At 36.7% G+C, this 18,722-nt stretch overlaps 2 protein-coding genes across 3 annotated transcripts; both read right to left on the reverse strand.

Annotated features, from left to right (window-relative positions):
* Nucleotides 1–80: 80 nt before the first annotated feature.
* On the reverse strand, nucleotides 81–11,179 carry LOC113107943 (arfaptin-1-like). Of its 2 annotated transcripts, XM_026270775.1 has the most exons (9): nucleotides 10,934–11,179; nucleotides 9,215–9,483; nucleotides 6,739–6,831; nucleotides 5,990–6,080; nucleotides 4,353–4,456; nucleotides 3,672–3,893; nucleotides 2,499–2,656; nucleotides 2,226–2,400; nucleotides 81–1,236 (listed from the first exon to the last, which is right to left on the reverse strand). In XM_026270775.1, the coding sequence occupies exons 2-9, from the start codon at nucleotides 9,479–9,481 to the stop codon at nucleotides 1,081–1,083; spliced, it is 1,266 nt and encodes a 421-aa protein (XP_026126560.1). In that variant the 5' UTR covers nucleotides 9,482–9,483; nucleotides 10,934–11,179; the 3' UTR covers nucleotides 81–1,080. The 2 variants fall into 2 exon arrangements, with proteins under 2 accessions (XP_026126560.1, XP_026126568.1); XM_026270783.1 differs by lacking the exon at nucleotides 9,215–9,483 and having other exon boundaries at nucleotides 10,934–11,171.
* Nucleotides 11,180–11,941: 762 nt separating this feature from the next.
* On the reverse strand, nucleotides 11,942–15,213 carry LOC113107958 (secreted frizzled-related protein 2-like). Its single transcript, XM_026270795.1, has 3 exons — nucleotides 14,642–15,213; nucleotides 14,483–14,563; nucleotides 11,942–13,676 (listed from the first exon to the last, which is right to left on the reverse strand). The coding sequence occupies exons 1-3, from the start codon at nucleotides 15,135–15,137 to the stop codon at nucleotides 13,369–13,371; spliced, it is 885 nt and encodes a 294-aa protein (XP_026126580.1). The 5' UTR covers nucleotides 15,138–15,213; the 3' UTR covers nucleotides 11,942–13,368.
* Between the last annotated feature and the right edge of the window lie 3,509 nt (nucleotides 15,214–18,722).

The raw sequence follows: 18,722 nt of genomic DNA on the forward strand, positions 1-18,722 counted from the left end.
ACAGCGCCCTCTGAAGGCAGTCTGCACCGTGACGTCATATGTAATAAAAACAAAAAAAACATACGAGTTATACACAAGAATTAAGAATAAAAAGTTTTATTTTTATAGTCTCCCATGGTTCAACATTCAGGACTGTCTGTTTCACCCAATCCATCATTAACCAACAAATCCTCAAAAACAAAATTCTTTTATGCCCAAAGATTTTACAAATATATAGAAGCGTGTATGCATGTCAGTCAGTCCTCACAGATGCATGCTCTCTAATATCAAATCAGTTTATATTTTATACAAAATAGATTCCTGGCTTAGTTATCTAAGAAATGCAATGCTTTAAAATAAATCAAACTGGACAAGAACAGATAGCATGGATTGTCATTTCAAGCTGCTGGTCTGTATGCATGTGTGGCTGTGTTTATTGGTCCATTCTGTGTTCTGTAGGAAGGCAATGAGAGCATCTGTTCTTCCACCTCCTGACAACACTGACGATGACTGACAAAGAGCAAGGCACATCAGGTCAGAAACAAAGCTTCGTCACCTTTCACTGCGATCTACAAAAGGATCACGACAGAAGAAGCCAACGATTTAATCCACAGCTTCTGATTATCCTGCCCTTTCTTGTGACAGCGCAGCAAAACTTCAACTTTGTACTAAATTAAGCCAGCTTTTCAGATCTACATGCCAGCGTGGACATTTATGCCAATGTATTTGATACCAATATAACAGTGTGGTTACATAAAGAAAAATTTGGTCTAAAAAGAGTGAAAAAGCAAGTAGTCTCAGACTGATTTTAAATCATCTTCGTCTCTACAACATTCATTTCTTCCTGTTTATTTGTCTGTATTCGTCTACCGTTAAAGTGCAGGTAACTCGATTGTTTCAAACTCTCTGCCTGGAGAAAAAGCATTGGTTTCAAAACTGAACTTCAAGTGTGAAGTCAGACACAGCAAGGACAAAGAGAGGAGCTTGATATTTCTCTTTTATCAAAACGGGCTCCTGTCGAATGGGTTTATTGAGAGTTTTAGTGTCCAGAAAGGAGTCAAAAGGGAAAGGAGTGATAAGGGTTGCCTCATGGTTTTCTTTTCAGTGCTTCTCCAGCCAAGAGGGGGTTTCTCCTCCGGGTAACTTTAGTTTGATGTGGAACTGTTTCAGGGTCTGTTCCAGCTGCTGCTGGTTGCCTGCGAAGTACGCGGCGATGCCGTTGTGGAAGAGAATCAGCTGGTTGTGTAAAACCTTCACCTGAGAAGAAGAGGATGAAATAAAACTGCTGATAAAACTTGATGATGGCCAAAACTGTCATCTAAAAATATGAATCAGAATAAATCTCTGAGGTCAAAGCAGGAATGAAAACACACCTCAACTATTAATTGAACTATTTCAGTAAATTCAAACAATGCATTAGAAAACATTTAAATAAAATAATTATCAATCAATGTATTGCTGATTATATCCTAAAATGTGTTTACATTTAGATTACTGTATTTTTTGGACTATAAGTCGCATTTATTTAGAACCAAGAGAAAACATTACCGTCTCCAGCCGCGAGAGGGCGCTCTATGTCTTCAGTGTAGACTACAGGAGAACTGAGCAGCATAGAGCGCCCTCTGGCGGCTGGAGACGGTAATGATTTCTGTTAGTTCATTTCTCTCGGTTCATGTAAAATTAATTTATGATAAGTCGCACCTGACTATAAGTCGCAGGATCAGCCAAACTATGAAAAAATGTGTGACTTATAGTCTTCAAAATATGGTAGTCTAGGCAACTTTAGTGATAAACAGCTGTTTTTATGTTTATTATACATAATCTGAACAGTAACGATCAGCCTAAACTCAGCTTAAGTTCATCTTTTTGCAACATATTTTACTTCTGTAATGCAATGCTTTTGTTTCCGGGATACAGAACAAGAAAAACAAGAGGGTTTGGTACGATCAGACAAAAATGAAGGTTTCCGTTTCAGAGATGGAGGAGGTAATATATTCTTAAAGATTACAGGAACATCAGTATCACAAGGTGCAAGATTTAAAATGTACATACAGTCAGGGAGTCATTTTTATTTTTTAGGTCGCAAACGTTGCTAACATTAACCCTATATGTGCAGAATAACTCACATAGCATGTTAGCAGCAACAGTGATTTTCACCATATTAACTTTCATTTTAATATGTAAATGTTCAAAGCATGAAAGGATTATTTGAATGTAGCGAACGTCACAAGATACATTCAACCTACCTTGTTTTCCTCCAGAAACTTGAGTTTGACTGAGACGTCGATGCGCATCTTTTCGTATTTTTCGCGGTGGATCTGGAAACGTTGCTGAGACTGCTCGATTTTGGGAAGCGTGTTGGCATCCCGCGGACCCAGATTGAGCTCCTCTAAATCTGTGCGATACGCATCATACTCAATCCTACCCAAAAAGAGCAAACAATTTAGAGAATGAGGGTTGCTTTGCTCAATAAATGAATATAAAGTAGTGCACAGTGGCTTGTGAAGATCTATTCAGACCTCGCTGCTTCGTATTGCTTGATGTTGACCAAGGTGTCCTCTATAGTTTTATCCACTAGAGTTTTTACACTGGAGATGAAGAAGTTGATAGCTCTTAATAGAGTCTCTCCATTTTTGGCCAGGAGTTTCTGGGTTTCAGCATTGTAGCCGAATTCCTCCTGAAACACATTAATAAATAGAGATTGCATCTGTATTTGCAGCAACTAGAATGACATAGAAACAGATGCACTGCACTGAGACTTCACCACGTCTGCAAATAAATGCTCTCTTCGAGAGCCAATGCAGTTTCTGGAGAGAGTCCAGTCATGAAGTGTTTAGTATTCATGGTGGAAACATCAATACCAGAAGTGTGTCCAAAACAGTCCATGAATGAATTATACTGTACGGAAGGCAATCCATATTCTATGCAGATTTATCTGTGTTGGATTAGAGTGAAATATTAGTTTGTAAACACTGCTGGTCAAAAGTTTGGGATCTGTAAGATTTTTAATGATTTTAAATGAAATCAAGGCTGTATTTATTGGATCAAAAATACAGAAAAAAGTGTAATATTGGGAAATATTATTATAATCTAAAATAGCAGTTTTCAATGCGAGTATCTGTTGAAGTGTAATTTATTTCTGCAATTAAAACTGTATTTTCAGCATCATTACTCCAGTCTTTAGTGTCACATGATCATCAGAAATCATGAAAATATACGGATTTGTTTATTTTTTTAACCGGTGATTTTTTTCAGTAAATAATAAATAGAAATGTTTTGTAACAAAATACACTTCCATTCAAATATTTGGGGTCATAGATTTATTTAATTTTTTTTTAAATAAATTAAGACTTATTCAGCAAGGATGTGTTAAACTGATAAAAAAGGTGATAGTGAAGACCTAAGTTTGACAACCAGAAAGTGTGCAATTTAAGTGTGCATTTAAAACCTAAAAAAAAAATATATGTAGGATTTTTGTGAGATGATCTGAGATCGTTGGCTCTCAAAATACTGATAGAAAGAGTGAAAACGCTGTTAAAATGTGTATGCATCATTTATAACCACATTTAAAATTTAATGCGCTTACCATCCATTTTTTTTAAATTTAACTGATGGCATTTTGTTTAAAATCAAGAGGCTATTGCTGATGCAACACTACAGGGAAAAGCTTCTTTAAATAGTTTTATACTTGCATGTAGCTCGGGTGTTTTGAGACTAAGATCAGCAAACGCGTCGCCCAGCTGTCTCTGCGTCTGCAGCATCTGCGCCAGCTGCATGCACAGCGTCTGCGCCAGCTTGATAACATGCTCATACTTTCGCTTGTTTTCATGAAGAATCTCGATCTGAGCCTCCAGCTCCAGATCAACCGTACGAGAGCCGCGTCCTAACTTCTCCGACAGAATCTGCTTCGTGCACTGCAAGACAAGCACAAGATACAAAATCTGTTAAAGAGACACGTCACCCAGAAATAAAATGTGCTGTTTGTTTACTCGCCCTCAGCCCAATCAAGATGCAGGTGACTTTTTTTCTTCGGTAGAAAAGTAAAGATTTGCAATTCATAAAATATGCATTTTTAAAAATTCTTAAAAGACATGCAGCTGCCAACTTACATTTTATGAATCACTAAGAAAAAAAAGACACCTAACAATGCAAATTGGGCAATAAGAAAGGATTTTTTTTAAAGGGGCATAGAGGATATATAGAACTCTGTATCTTTTGTAACAACAATATTATAGAGAAGACATGAAATATTGAAAGGGATCATATCTGAGAAATGTCACTAGCCAGACTAAAGTAGAATTGCACATGCATGTTAACGCTAAACACGTGGATGAGTGACACATGTCATAACCACTAGGACACGAATCCCTCACTTTATAGGTGTTGATGCTCCACTTCCTCATCAGCTCCAGTTTCTCGATGGCAGGACTCTTAATGTCATCAGCGAGGACCACTGCTCCTGACTCTGACAAAGCACCTGATGACAGAACCACATCCGGTTACGAAAATAAGACTAGAAGACTAAAGTATGTCATCTGATTTGATAAGACGATGATGACTGGCTAAATCAAGTCAATCAATATTTACATCCAAGATAATTCTGTGTTTGACAAATCAGATCAGTTCACTGTTGTTACTGTTAACTAAAACAGACTGAACTACTGAAAAACACTGGTGTTAAATAAAATACATTGGAATGAATGAATCATTTGAGTTAGTGATTCAATGATCCATTCATAAAGACAGTCACTTGGTTGGTTTATAAATGAAACAGGCGTTTTGAATGAATCGTTTGAATGAATGATTCAATGATCCATTCATAAAGACAGTCACTTGGTTGGTTTCTAAATGAATCAAGCGTTTTGAATGAATCGTTTGATTAAATGATTCAATGATCCATTCATAAAGACAGTCACTTGGTTGGTTTCTAAATGAATCAGGCGTTTTTAATGAATCGTTTGAATGAATGATTCAATGATCCATTCATAAAGACAGTCACTTGGTTGGTTTCTAAATGAATCAGGCGTTTTTAATGAATCGTTTGAATGAATGATTCAATGATCCATTCATAAAGACAGTCACTTGGTTGGTTTATAAATGAAACAGGCGTTTTGAATGAATCGTTAGATTAAATGATTCAATGATCCATTCATAAAGAGTCACTTTGTTGGTTTCTAAATGAATCAAGCGTTTTGAATGAATCGTTTGATTAAATGATTCAATGATCCATTCATAAAGACAGTCACTTGGTTTCTAAATGAATCAGGGGTTTTGAATGAATCGTTTGAATGAATGATTCAGTGAATCGTTCATTAACAGAGGGACTTACTGCCCCCTACTGGCAGTTTTAGTGTCATATTTATCCATCACAGGCCTAAACCAGCTAAAGTACCAGCACAAAAACACACTCAGCCAAATATTGTTTTAATTATTCCAATCGAAACCCAACTCAAAAATACTGAGATATCATTTTTTTGTCTAATCCTAAACCCCATAGACATTATATTGCGACTGCAGCACATGAATGAATCCAGCTCCATATTCTCCTCAGCTGATAAGTGACATGTGAGATACAGAGGAATAATAAAAAGAGGTGGTTTACGTCCTAATTAATTCACACAGTAGACGAGGATGAAATAATGAAAGGGGAAGTAGATAGGGGAAAAAAGATCACAGACGACCCGGTAATGAGACAGGAACACCTTTCTTTTTAAATTCAAATTGTGCTTTTCTCTGCAACACACTCAAAGAGAAACGCAGACAAACAAATGTGGTTCACATTAGAGGAACTGGACAGAGAGAGGATATTCTAACACTACTCACCTAAAATACAACAACCCTAACCTGATCTCATTTATTACACTGAAAGAGGTGTTTTAAATGAGCAACGTTACACCAGTGTTTCCGAGCAAGTTGTGAATCTCTGTGTAATCTTATGTAAGCACATTCATTGAGCCATTGCACGAATACTCAGATGATAGTCATGTTCAATGATTAGTTCGTGTTTTACCTGTGTACTCGCCCTCATTCACCACACAGTCTTCAGGTGAGCTGTTGAAGTGTGATGTGATTGGTCCAGAGGAGACGATGTGTGAAACACCCTGGAAAGAAATAAAACGGGGAGAGAACAAGAATAAAAATATATGATATCACAAAAAAAAAGCAGTGTGACATGTTTTCCGTTTTCAATCATTAATTTCAAAACAGCATCAGTTTTGTACATTTAAAAAGGGTTAAAGCACATTGGGTACCAGGGATATTAGCTGGTTTAAATCCAAGCACTGAAAACTAATTGAGGTGAATAACATAAATTTGACGATACAATCTATAACGGGCATATTATAGGTAAAAACTATTGGTAAATCTGCAGTGTGTGTTATAAGTCACCTTAAATGCACAAGTGCATAAAAGCAAATTAAAGCATTTTGAGTCTTCTTGAGTCCCCTCGGACACCGAAACTAAATACGGTGTGTGTGTGAAAGTTTCTGTGACTGTACAAAGCTCATGAATATTTAATGAGGTAAACACTAATTAATTCATGATTGTTTTCGTCTGTTGCTAAGAAACTCACCCTGTCATTCTAGTGCCATTGTTTCACATTGTACACATCTGGCGGAACCAAATGCATGTATAATCAAGGGTTAAAAGAGGTGCTAGACACCATTCTCGACAATTTTTGGTGAAACATTGCTTGAAACAGGTACTTTTAGAGGATCTAAAGACAAGAAACAGTGGAAGCGGTGCATGATGGGTACTTACCCTCTGAAACACTTCTTGGTGACTGTCGTCTCCGTTTCTGGTGACTGAGATTTGAGCAGCTGGGCTTCTGTGGGCCTCCTCTGCCATAGCCACCTTCAACACACACACACACACACACACACACACACAATAACTAGGAGAACTAGGGCAGAAACCGCATTAAAGCTAGAGTTCAGATGCAGAGCGCTGCCACCACCAGAAAGCTTTGCACAGCCGCAGCTCGTCAGGCTTGTGAAGGGTTAACTGCAGCACCACAAGCAGAGAAAATACAGCTGTATAAACCAAACTGATCAGGTCAGCTGCTGCTGTAGAAGAATTATTTAACATCAACTGGGGAGTTGTACTACTACAGCTACAGGAATAATAGCCCAGTCTGACTGCACTGCCATCTGGTGATCATTTTTATCAGTTTGGGACACACTTTCAAATACACTAGCATTCACAAGTGTGATTGGAAATAAGCAAAAATGCTATACTTTTATTTAGTGATGATGCATTCAATTTATTATTAGATAGACATCATTTTCACATTTAAAACAATGCATACATTTAACTACATCAATAATGAATAAAAAAATAAAAAATAAAAGTTATTTTAAATTCTTTACTTACTGCATGTATATCAAATAAATGCAACCCTAAGAGCATAAGAGACTCTTTTGAATAGAATTAATCCTATGCTGGAATATGATAAAATTACATATTTTTTACAAAACAGTACAGTATGTGTTGCCTTTCTCTGCAGCTAATACACATAATGTTCAGTATAACTGGTGTATAACATATAGTCTTGACAAAAGAGAAAATGCACCAATTAGGGCTAAACCTGACCTATTATTTTAATAAATATTACATGCTGTAATGCTGTTGAAGTCCGCACCAGAGAGTCCTCGATTTGTCTCGATTAATAATGATGGAAAAGTGGACATGCAAAGATGCACCGACACAAGATTTACATAAACACAAAATAAAAACCAAGCAAACACAAAAACAGCAGCTAAAATTATTTTAACTATTTACTTAATTATTTTTTTGTTAAATTAGCATAAGATAAAAAAAATAATTCTGCTAAAAAAAATCTTATTAAACAAGTCCCTGATGACTGATAATAGTTTCTATATTGATTCTATACTGGGTTGCATAAAAATTCATGTAAAAATAAAACAAATAAATGTAAAAGTTGTATATAATTTTAAGATAAAGATCTGCTAAATCAGTGTTTAATCCGTGCTACAAAACAGCAAAGGTAAAAATAGATGGAAATGAGCATTCACAATTGAATATGCAATATGGATTTTGACCAGTGCTGATATATTTCAGACTTACAAACACCAATAAACCCTAAAGTGCCTTCTTCAGATACATATGCAAATCAAAGCCAGATATGAGCGTTTTTTTGTCACTATTTGGTCTCAGGTTGCAGTTTAAGCTAAATAACAGCGTAATTCAAGGTGGTTTGGTTTCTCCGTGCCCTTGCATGTGGCTTAATATGTAACTATAAAAACAGCTATTAAGGTTTGTGTTCTGCTGAGAGGCTCGGTGAAGACCGGACGCTTTGCCTGGCCGGTGAAAACAGCACACAGTGTATATTCAGACAGAGCCCTTATAGCCATCTCCTCATGAAAAATTAAAGATGGATCTCTAAAGCAAACCTCTTAGTTATCAGAAGAAAAGGAAAAACTTTTAATAAGATAAAGCATCAAATAAACATTTTCTCATCAGGACCGGCTCTAGAACGTCTGGTTGTTATTGTAAAAAGTAAAAAAGTAAAACAAAAATAAAAAAACCCTTGTTGTGTTGGTAATAGAAGTTGATGGAAGTGTCCTGTTGATTATTAAAAAAAATAAAAAGTTTAAATTATTGGTATACAGTACATACTGTTTTTGTGCGATATCAATAGAAAGATTGCATGGAGTATTTGTACTCCAAAAAAAAAAATATTGTTTGTTGAAAAAACCTAATTGGCAAGAAAAAAAAAGTGACGTTGCAGCAAATGAAAATACTCTATATAATGAAACCAAACTAATCATCTGCTTTCGAAAGAAATGCTCACACTTCTCTGCTAGGAGTCCACTGTTGCATTAAGAGCATCATTAATAAGTTGAGATGATCACTGATATATAATTATAATTGAAAATAAATCTTATGGCTGATGACCAATAAATGGTTATGTTATTAAAATTCTGAAGAAAAAAATACTATAAAATACATAAAATACTGTAAACTAAAAAACAAAAAAAGTTAAATATTTAAATGCAATCATAACAGGGTAAAGAAATGCACCACCACCTGCAGAGAGAAATATAGGAGACCTCACGAAGACCTGAGAGAGATATGATTCAGAATTCATTCAGGCAGAGGTCTAGCTCTTCTAAACTCACAGAAAACTCGGCTAAATCAAATTAACAGCAACATGCAGGAGTGAGATCAAGCATAAGCCAAGCTTCACATCAGCGTCTGTTTCCACACTGCTCACCGCTTCAACATCATCCTCAATTATTCCACTAGTTTTCCTCTGGGCCTGAGAATCCTCCTCTTCCTCATCATCATCATCACTGGGAGTATATCTGTGTTTTCCAGCGTCCTTGTCCTCACTGATGTCAATTTCAGTCATGTGTGTCTCATCAAGGCTGTTTCTGCTTTGCTCTAGAGAATCAGCAGTATTTTGAGGGCCCTGCTCATTAGGGCCCGACCGATTATCCTGCGAGGCATCTTTCTCCGAGACAAAACTAGCTTCTGACATTCCTGAAAGTAAACATAGGAGTGAGCCACGGACCGACAGTCTTCCCTTCTTGAGGCTTGAAGGCGTTCTGGCATTATGATGCACATCACGGAACAAAAGTCTGTCTGAAGTACATACAACCTGTAATTATTACAGATCAGATATACCTAGAAACCAGCGTTGAATGCTGAAATGAAATTTTCAATGAGAGGGTTTAAAAAAGACTGCATCCTGCATTCCTTTAGACAAATTCAGTTAATAAATGTGTCCGCTCCATAAAAAGACATTTGCAGCACTTTGTACACCAGTCTACACGACTCACACCCAAAGTGTTTATGGTTCAATAAGGAAACGGATGGTTAAGAGAAGAATTATGAATTATTCTCTTCTATGATGAGCTACAGTGCAGCTTAATGAATAATCTAATCTCTCGGTATGAGTTAACCTAGAAAGTGCACTTATTATAAGCTCCAATTACAGTTTTCTTTAAACCAAGGCTAAGATGTCATTTTATTATTGAGTTCGACATATTTTCATGTTCAGCAAATGACAATATCAAAAATGATCAATTAAATGCCAAAAGCAAACTCTTATATGTTCATACACTTGATCGGTCAAATTCCATACTGTCAGCATGTAATTAAAATGTGTACATGTTTAAACCATCTTGTGACAGGACATTGTAAATTGTGATGATTCAGTCAGTTTGAAATAAAATATTCATAAAGTTTAAGAATCTATTTCGTTTTGATAGAAGGATGGTAAAAGTAGGCCAAGGAAAATTAAAGGAAACTTAAAAAAAAAAAAAAAAAAAAAAGCCAAAATAAAATGATGAAACCTAATACGGCGAAGGCTCAGGTCACGCTTTGCACGCATTCATTGGAGCGTCCAGTCACGTGACCTAGTTAATATTCATAAGCTAATCCTTTACCACAGTAGAATTCGCATCATGGATACGTAAACCCTTTTTTTTTACTTTCCGACGACACAACACGCACATATACAAGGTGTTTGTTAAAAAAACATTTGCTTTGTAAACACAAGCTGCCTTCTTCCTCCCGGGAGTTTCAATCTCTCTGTTGCTACATTGTTGCGCCGCGCGTCACAAAGTTGCGATTGAGTTACTTCCTATTCCTCGAGCGCGTTACAAAACGCCATAAACCTGCATTTTTACTCTCAATGCAGCTTTTATATCAGTTATACGAGCGTCATTAAGCATCAGCATAATTGCTATTATATCAATGACTAAGTGACATTCAGTTTTTTTCACCCCCACTCTTCTCATCTCCTCATCATCCAAGACGTGGAACGTCGACGGTCTGTTATTCTGTCTGGCTGAATTTCCTTCAGTCACTTTTCATCATGACAGGAGAGACATAGGATCATCCCTGCACACTCAAGCCATCACACACACACACACACACACACACGAGCAGCGACGCAACAGTTGTTCGTCCAGCAGCACTCACTCACCTGCACGCGGATCACAGCGCGTCTCTTCCACGCTGCACGGATCTTTTCCTAAAAATGGGCTCGGTTTGAGTTCGAGGTACTGTGGGTCTCATTCAACACCCAGCGAAGCCCTCCACACACAGCTCAGAGAAAGCCTTTTCAAACACACCCGGAAGAGGACGTGTGTGAGCAGATATTCCTCGAGCCACAGCATGTCTGTCTCCTAGTGGTCAAATCAACAATGCAACATCGGGAAACAATGCACAGCATCACACAGCAACTACACAACCAGCAGCATCCAACAAAACCAGTCTACTTTTCATGTGCTTTTATAGTAGCCAGGTGTGTTATTTAACTTTCATTTAAAAAACAGTTCATGATTTGATTTTGAAATCTACTTGCTCTTGTTCTACAAATGCTACAAACCATCAATAATCAAATGACATTACTTGGTGGTGGGTGTAAATAAATGCACTTGTATTTAGATTTAATGCATATTTATTTCAGTTTAGTTTTTATACTTCAACTCATTTTGTTTCAGTTAGTTTCCATCGCAGCATTTATCATTTTTGTGAGCATCATATTGTCTTTAATCACCAATAGAATAATAAAATAATTAGATAGCACCTTTTATTTTAAGTAACTTTTTTGTGCAATTTTAATGTAAAATGTACATGTTCTTATAATACAGCTGGATGTAATGCAATATTTAATTTGAGTAGCATTGCCTTCAAATTAGGAACTGTGATTGAATTTTGTTGGCAGCCCTAATTTTAACAGTAAACAAAATAAATATGCATGTATTTTTAAAGTTAAAATATGCTCTCTGCACTGATTTGTAAAAGTATAAAAATATTATATTTTGTAAAAATATAAAAAATTAAAATGAGAATTGAAAGCCATCCAGTAGGGGGAACTAAAGACTACAAATACCTGCAACAAGAGAAAACATTACTAATGTTTAAAAATCTTTTTATTGTAAAAAAAAAAGAAAAAAAAAGATACTTTTTAAAATAAAAACACCGCTTATGATTTTCTTTTGAATTTTATTTGCTCTTATTTTGTATTGTGTGGCTGTTGAAGTAAAATGATGCAAATTACATTACATGGCGGTGGGTGTAAATGAATGCACTTACACTAATAACATGACAAAATACTGAAACTATGTACAAGCATAAAAATCTGAATATTTACAGAGTACCACAAAAGTTTGGATATTATCTTGAGATGTTCTTCACCGACTAACTGCACAATAAAACACAATTAAATCAACACTGCTGTAACGGTGCAGCATGTGACCTTACTCTAATACTGAGGATATTTAGGCAAACAACTCTGTGAGCTTAACAAGACACAGACACATACAGTACAACATTATTAAAATAGCTGACACAGAAAGGAAATACACCAATACTATATAAAACTGCTGATTGTAGTTTAAAAGATACAATACAGATACAGTGCAGTAATTAGGCTCAAGTAGAAAGAAGGTAAAAAGTCTGGGCTAAAGAAAACATGAGCGTGTTGCTCATCTGGGGAGAAATGAAAACATTCACATTAACATACAGGCTAGTGTTACATGGGATATCTATTTTTAATGTTGAGAATAGAGCCAGCTATCTCTCTGTGCTGATAAAAGCAAAACTTCTCACACTTCAGCGCTCTCACTTATTTACTGCGGCAGATTCAAGTCCACAAAGACCATGCATTGCTAAAAAAACATGCTTCTTAATGATATTTGATAGAGGATCTCATTGGTTCTTGAAGCTCAAACATGCGTGTGTGTGGCACAAAAATAAAACCTAACTGCTTATTGTGAGTCATGAATAAATTACAGAGCTTCCATTCACCATATGTTTGTGCTGACGCATGCACACTGATCAATGTTTATATGTTTTTTATTAAACTGAAGGCACGGGCTTCCAATGGAGGGACAGAAATCTCTCAAGTTTCATGAAACAAATCTTCATTTGTGTTTCGAAAGATGAACGTAAGTCTGATTGGTTTGGACTGACTTGAGGACGAGCAAATGATGATGGAGATTTCTAGTTCAGTAGAAATAACGGGATAGCAGTTAATAACTCGTTAATTAGACGGGTTTTCCACACACTTCTAGCGATATAATGCAACATCTTGTTCATTTAATGCAATTTGTCAGACTCTATTTGGGGCTCTATATTTAAAAATGTTTGAAGAGAGGAATGAGCGAATGGGTTTTGGGAATAGTTAATTTGACTGATCAAAACTTAAGAGGGAAAACAAAAAGATGAATCTATGCTAGGTGCTATTTTCCATCACCCTAAATCCTGAGCTCTGACTGGCCTGGGAAAGCAGACTTTAGGGTTTTAAATGCATTGATCTATGGTGTGACTGATACTGGTCTTATATTCAAGACCTTTTGTGTGTGTGTGTGTGTGTGTGTGTGTGTGTGTGTGTGCTCTGATCGGAGGAGATTCCTAGCACTGAAGTTTACGAATACTGCGAGAAATTCTCTTAAACTCGCGCTGACCCTTCTGCCAGCGCTTCAGCGACGTGATGACCAGATCTCCGTCCATCTTCTGGCCCATCACCAGATAAGCAGCATGGATGTCGTTCATCTCATCACACACACACTGAAGACCATCTTTCAGCCAGAGCACCGTCTTCTTGAGGTCACGCTCAGTAACTCCTGCGTTCAGCTTGTAGATCGTTTTGCTCTTGGTTTCTGGAATGATCTTGGTGTCGCCATTCATGTAGGAGATCTCCTTGACTTTGATCTTTAAAGCTGGTGTGTAAATACGATTGAAAGGTTGAGAGCAATTGATATAAACAACAGCTTTAATTAGAGGTGGAACAAATAGATTAACAACTTTTCTCTAAACTCTTTAAAATAAACAAGCTAAACAGATTGAGTCCATCCTAAATTAGTTAAGACCAGTCTAGGCTGGTCTAAGCAGGTTTTTTAATCTTTAGAGATTAAAAAGGTTCTTGAAGTTAAATTATAGTTTCTTCAGACTGGGTTTCTTCAAAGCATCAGATGGTTTTCAAATATTTGCATAAATCATTAAAAATGATTAAATTATTTGTGGAGTTTAAATGATAAATCTCCTGAAGATAACACATTTCTGTGATCATTTACTCATCGTCCTCATGTTGATCCAAACCTGTGTGCAATTCTTTCTTCTGTGTAACACAAATATATATATTTTTTCCAGTCCAGTGCTGTTTTGTATTGTACAGACGAAAAAAACAACATTCCTAAAAATATCTTCACTTGCATTCTGCAAAAAGAAAGCAAGTCTTACGGAACAACACGAGGTTGAGTAAATTATATTCATGTTTTTGGGTTGTTTCAACCCAACTTTGGGTCAAATATGGACCGAACCATTGTGTTACATTTTTCAATAAATTTTTTTAACCCAAAAGTTGGGTTATAGTTCATATTTAGGTTTGAAACATCCCAGGATTTTTTAATGTGTAGCTTCGCTTTTATTGCATTAGGGTGCATTTCCCTAATGGGGTGTAAACTATATTAACCACTAGGCCTACATTAATTAAAATGCATAAAACAGTGAATAAATAAAGCCTTACCAAAGTCATTCTTGCATAAGCTGTCCACAATTTCATTGTCATTCTCAGGCTTTTCTTTGCAGGCATCACACACCCTTGGAACTGGGCAAAAAAAAAGAAGAAGCTCAACATAGCAGAAAAGGTAAAGGGTCAACACGCATCTAAAAAGTGAGTTCCTACCTTCCTTTCCTTCCACTAGGGCATCTGCGCTCGCTGGTGGTATGCACAGGTCATTATCCAGAGGGAAGCGAGCGCAGTCCAGCATGTCCGGCCAAGGGAACCCGAAGGCGGCCATCACCGGAGCGCATCCGCTCTTCACGCTCTCACACAGAGACCTGCACGGCTGTATCGGCTCGTCCAGATCATCCAGACACACCGGAGCGAACAGAGAGCACAGAAACTTCTTGGTGTCCGGGTGACACTGTTTTTGCACCAGAGGGGTCCAGGAGGATGCCTGCTGCAGGACCTCGGTCATGCTCTCGTGTCCGAGGAGGTTGGGCAGACGCATGTCCGTGTACTCGATGTCATGGCACAGGAGCAGGTTTGCAGGTATGGGTTTGCAGTGGCTCTTCTTCTGAAAGAGCTCGGGCTGATCGAAGGCGTATAATCCGTGCAGCGCGTGCAGATATCCAGGTAAGGAGAGCGCGAGCAGCAGAGCCAGACACGCGCGCGACATCGTTCCACTCGAGAGCGCACGGACCACTGCGTGAGCGCGCTTCTCTACCTGCTCTTCTCACAGCGCCGTGTGGGCGGAGCCAGGGAAGGAGCTCAGATGTCCATCCTGCTGTTTTCTGCTCATAAAGCTCTTTAGAAGCAGCGTTCGAAGTAATTCATCCTCCTAGACTGCACACTTACTGTTTATATCAAGAGATTTAAACCTATCGAGGTTTATACAAAATTTAAGTAGCCTATATACAAAACAAATACTTAAACATAAAATATAATAGTTCATTTTTAAAAATACATATTTGAAGCAATAGCCAAAAAATATCTAAATTTCCAAAAAATCATTAAGATCATGTTCCATGAAGATATGTAGTAAACGTCCTACTGTAAATATTTCAGAACGTAATTATTAATTAGGAATATGCATTGCTAAGGACTTCATGTGGACAAAATTAAAGGAAATTTTATCAATATGTCGATTATTTTATTGTTTTTGCACACTCAGGTTCCAGATTTTCAAATAGTTATATCTCACAAAAATATTGTCTGATCCGTAACAAACCACACATCAATTGAAATCTTATTTATTCAGATTTCAGATGATGCATAAATCTCAATTTCGGGACATTTACACTTAAGACTGCTTTTGTGGTCCAGGTTCACATGTGTAGTTGTGTACCAGACTTGCTACTAATAAACTGCAAGTACACTTAACAGTATACTATATAAACTAAATATGCCAGTTTAGTCACAAAAAGAATACATTGTATACTAATATACTTGAACCTTCCTCAAGTTTGCTTAAAGGGATAGTTCACCCAAAAATGAAAACTCTCCCTGACGTTGAACAAGTTTCTTACTCAAACTTGAGGGAGAGTAAATGATTAATCCCTGGGTGAACTATCACACAAATAAGTACTTCATTTTGTTAAGGTATAGAACCATTCTGGGCTCCTCAAACAATCTTTCAATGAACATTTATTAACATAATAATTTTTCACATATTACTATCAGAAAATGTGTAACGTTTCACTTTGCAAGTGATTTTTTTGCGGTAAGGTTTTCATTTGGCAGCTCTAGACTTCATATATTAATTCGTGAGTGATGCTGTGGTGTTTACCTTTTCAACATTCAGTCATCTGTCATCATTAAGATGAAATATGCGAGGTATAGTTCATGAGTTTATATAATATGGGTAACATTTTTCATGTATATCAGTGTGTGTGTGTGTGTGTGTGTGTGAGAAAATGAAGCGATGAGTGAAACTGAACTGTTTGCAGTGGCTCTGGTTCCTGCATCATTCATCAGTCTGTAAGGGCACACAAACAAACACTTTCTCATCTCAAGACGGATCATCTTTACAGAGTCCGAGGAAGCTTAAAGTGGACGACGACAGTTCTGAGCCAAAGCGTGAGTGTCCTGTTAAGTGTTCAAGCAACACTTTATACATACATGGAGTGTTTATGTAGCGATGTTAAGGTAGATTGTGAATTCTTCGGATCTTTCTTAACACTGGGTTTACTGGGAATAGTCCTGATGGAGAAATCCCCCTAAGGCTTCTAAAGGTCATAGGTCAGAGGCCCCCATTAAATACAGGTTAGCTGCTGGTTTCCCATCTCTGGGATCCTGCTGGGAAGCATTTAAAGGCTTGTTCCTAGCTGTAAAGTAATAGCCCTTGGTCTTTATGATGATGAGACAAGTTTAGCTCTCTGGGAGATCTGTGTCCTCTGTTTGCCCCTTTGTTGTGTTTGTGTTGTGTGTACGTCTCAATATTCATCTGTAACTTTCATTGATTAGAGAGCGGCTGGCGTCTTCTAGAGTTTGCATCAGTCAGGGTCTGGTTTTATTGGAAAGCGTTTACGTGACCCCGAAACACAAGTGTAAGTTTTTCGAAATTGAGATTTATACATCAGCAAAAAATCTAAATATTGAGAAAATCATCTTTAAAGTTGTTCAAATGAAGTTTTGATATATTTACGGTAGGAACTTTACTAAATATCTTCACAGAACATGATCTTTACTTAATATCCTAATGATTTTTGGCATGAAAGATTATGAAAATCAGTAATGGATCTGATCAATGGATCAACGGATGCTCTGTCGTGAATGGGTGCCGTCAGAATGAGAGTCAGTAAAAACATCACAATAATCCACAGCACTCCAGTCCATCAGTGAACATCTGGAGAAGACAAAAGATGAAACAAAGACGCTTTTATCACTTAACATGACACGCTGCAGCCACGAGTTGTAGCATGAATTGCATGTATTTTCTAGTTGCGCTTTTCCTAAGAATCAGTGCAGGGTTAAAAGCTGTCATCAGACCAGTTCTGAGATATAACCCTCACCTTCAGTCTTCATCGCTGACAGCAGGTTCTCATTAATGTTCCTGTGAGAAAATGAGAGCCAGCTTGCAGGAGTTCAGCGTCTCTCTCTCGTTCTTCAACCCCAATCAATCCCGCACCACTCACTATTTCCACAATACATGTTTCTATCGAGATTCACAGGTCAGGCCCCTGCCATAAATAATCAGAGGATGTATGTTTTCTCTGGCAGGAACCAAGGGCCTTTGATAGTTGAACGTCGTCTAGCGTAAGTTCAGTTCTTCAGCACATTCATTCCTTTACATTAAGAGGAAGTCAAATAACAGGGAGGTATGTTGGCTCACACAAACTGGAGCTGTTATTATAGGGGAATATTTTATCCCCCAAAGGACACACAGCAATCATACTTTCATGATTGCACATTTTTCTCATAACTATTTCTTTGAAATGAATATTCAGTCTTTGTGATAAAAAAAAAAAGTCTGGTAGGCTAGACAGCAGGAATCATCAAACTGAATCATAAGCTGATGTTTTTAAATGTCTGAGATCTTAAAAAGAGCAACTGTTGTTGTTGCTGTTCAGATCTAATAATAAATAGAAAGATGTAAAAAAAAAAAACTATTTTAACTTAGAAATTTCACTGGTAAATTTACTTATGAATTACAAAGAAACTGCGAGAAACACTGAATTAAACATGAAATTTTAAAGTAGGATGACTGAAATTGTATTTTTTTTATATATATATAAAATGTTCTTCAATAATCTTTGTTTTATTTACAACTTCACAAAAAGCTTTTACAATGTGCAGATACACACACACACACACACACACACACACACATAAATTAAACACATAAATTAAAATGTGGCTTAAATTCCAAATTTTCAGGGTGATACAACTACCTTGATATCACATTAAAGTAATATAAAAATAAGGAAATTCTTAAAAAGACCTATTAATATTGTATTAAAATATATATATAAACAAAAAAAAATTATTTGTACATATTTTCAGGAAAAAAAAATTGTTGATTAATAATAATAATAAAAAAGTCCTGTTATGTGAAGAAAATGCAGAAACATGCAGAAAAGAAAACGTAACAGAAATTGATTGTGACTGTGTGTTAAGGTCTCTTAAAATATCAGAAAATTTGACCATGGTCAATAAAAATACTGTATGATTTTTGAAAATTGAATTTCAAAACCATATGAAACCAAAACAATACAAAGATTACGTTTCTACCTAACATGTGTTTTAAACTAGATTTAGTGTG

This window comes from Carassius auratus, chromosome 1, assembly GCF_003368295.1.
Source record: "Carassius auratus strain Wakin chromosome 1, ASM336829v1, whole genome shotgun sequence".
Lineage (NCBI taxonomy): Eukaryota > Metazoa > Chordata > Actinopteri > Cypriniformes > Cyprinidae > Carassius > Carassius auratus.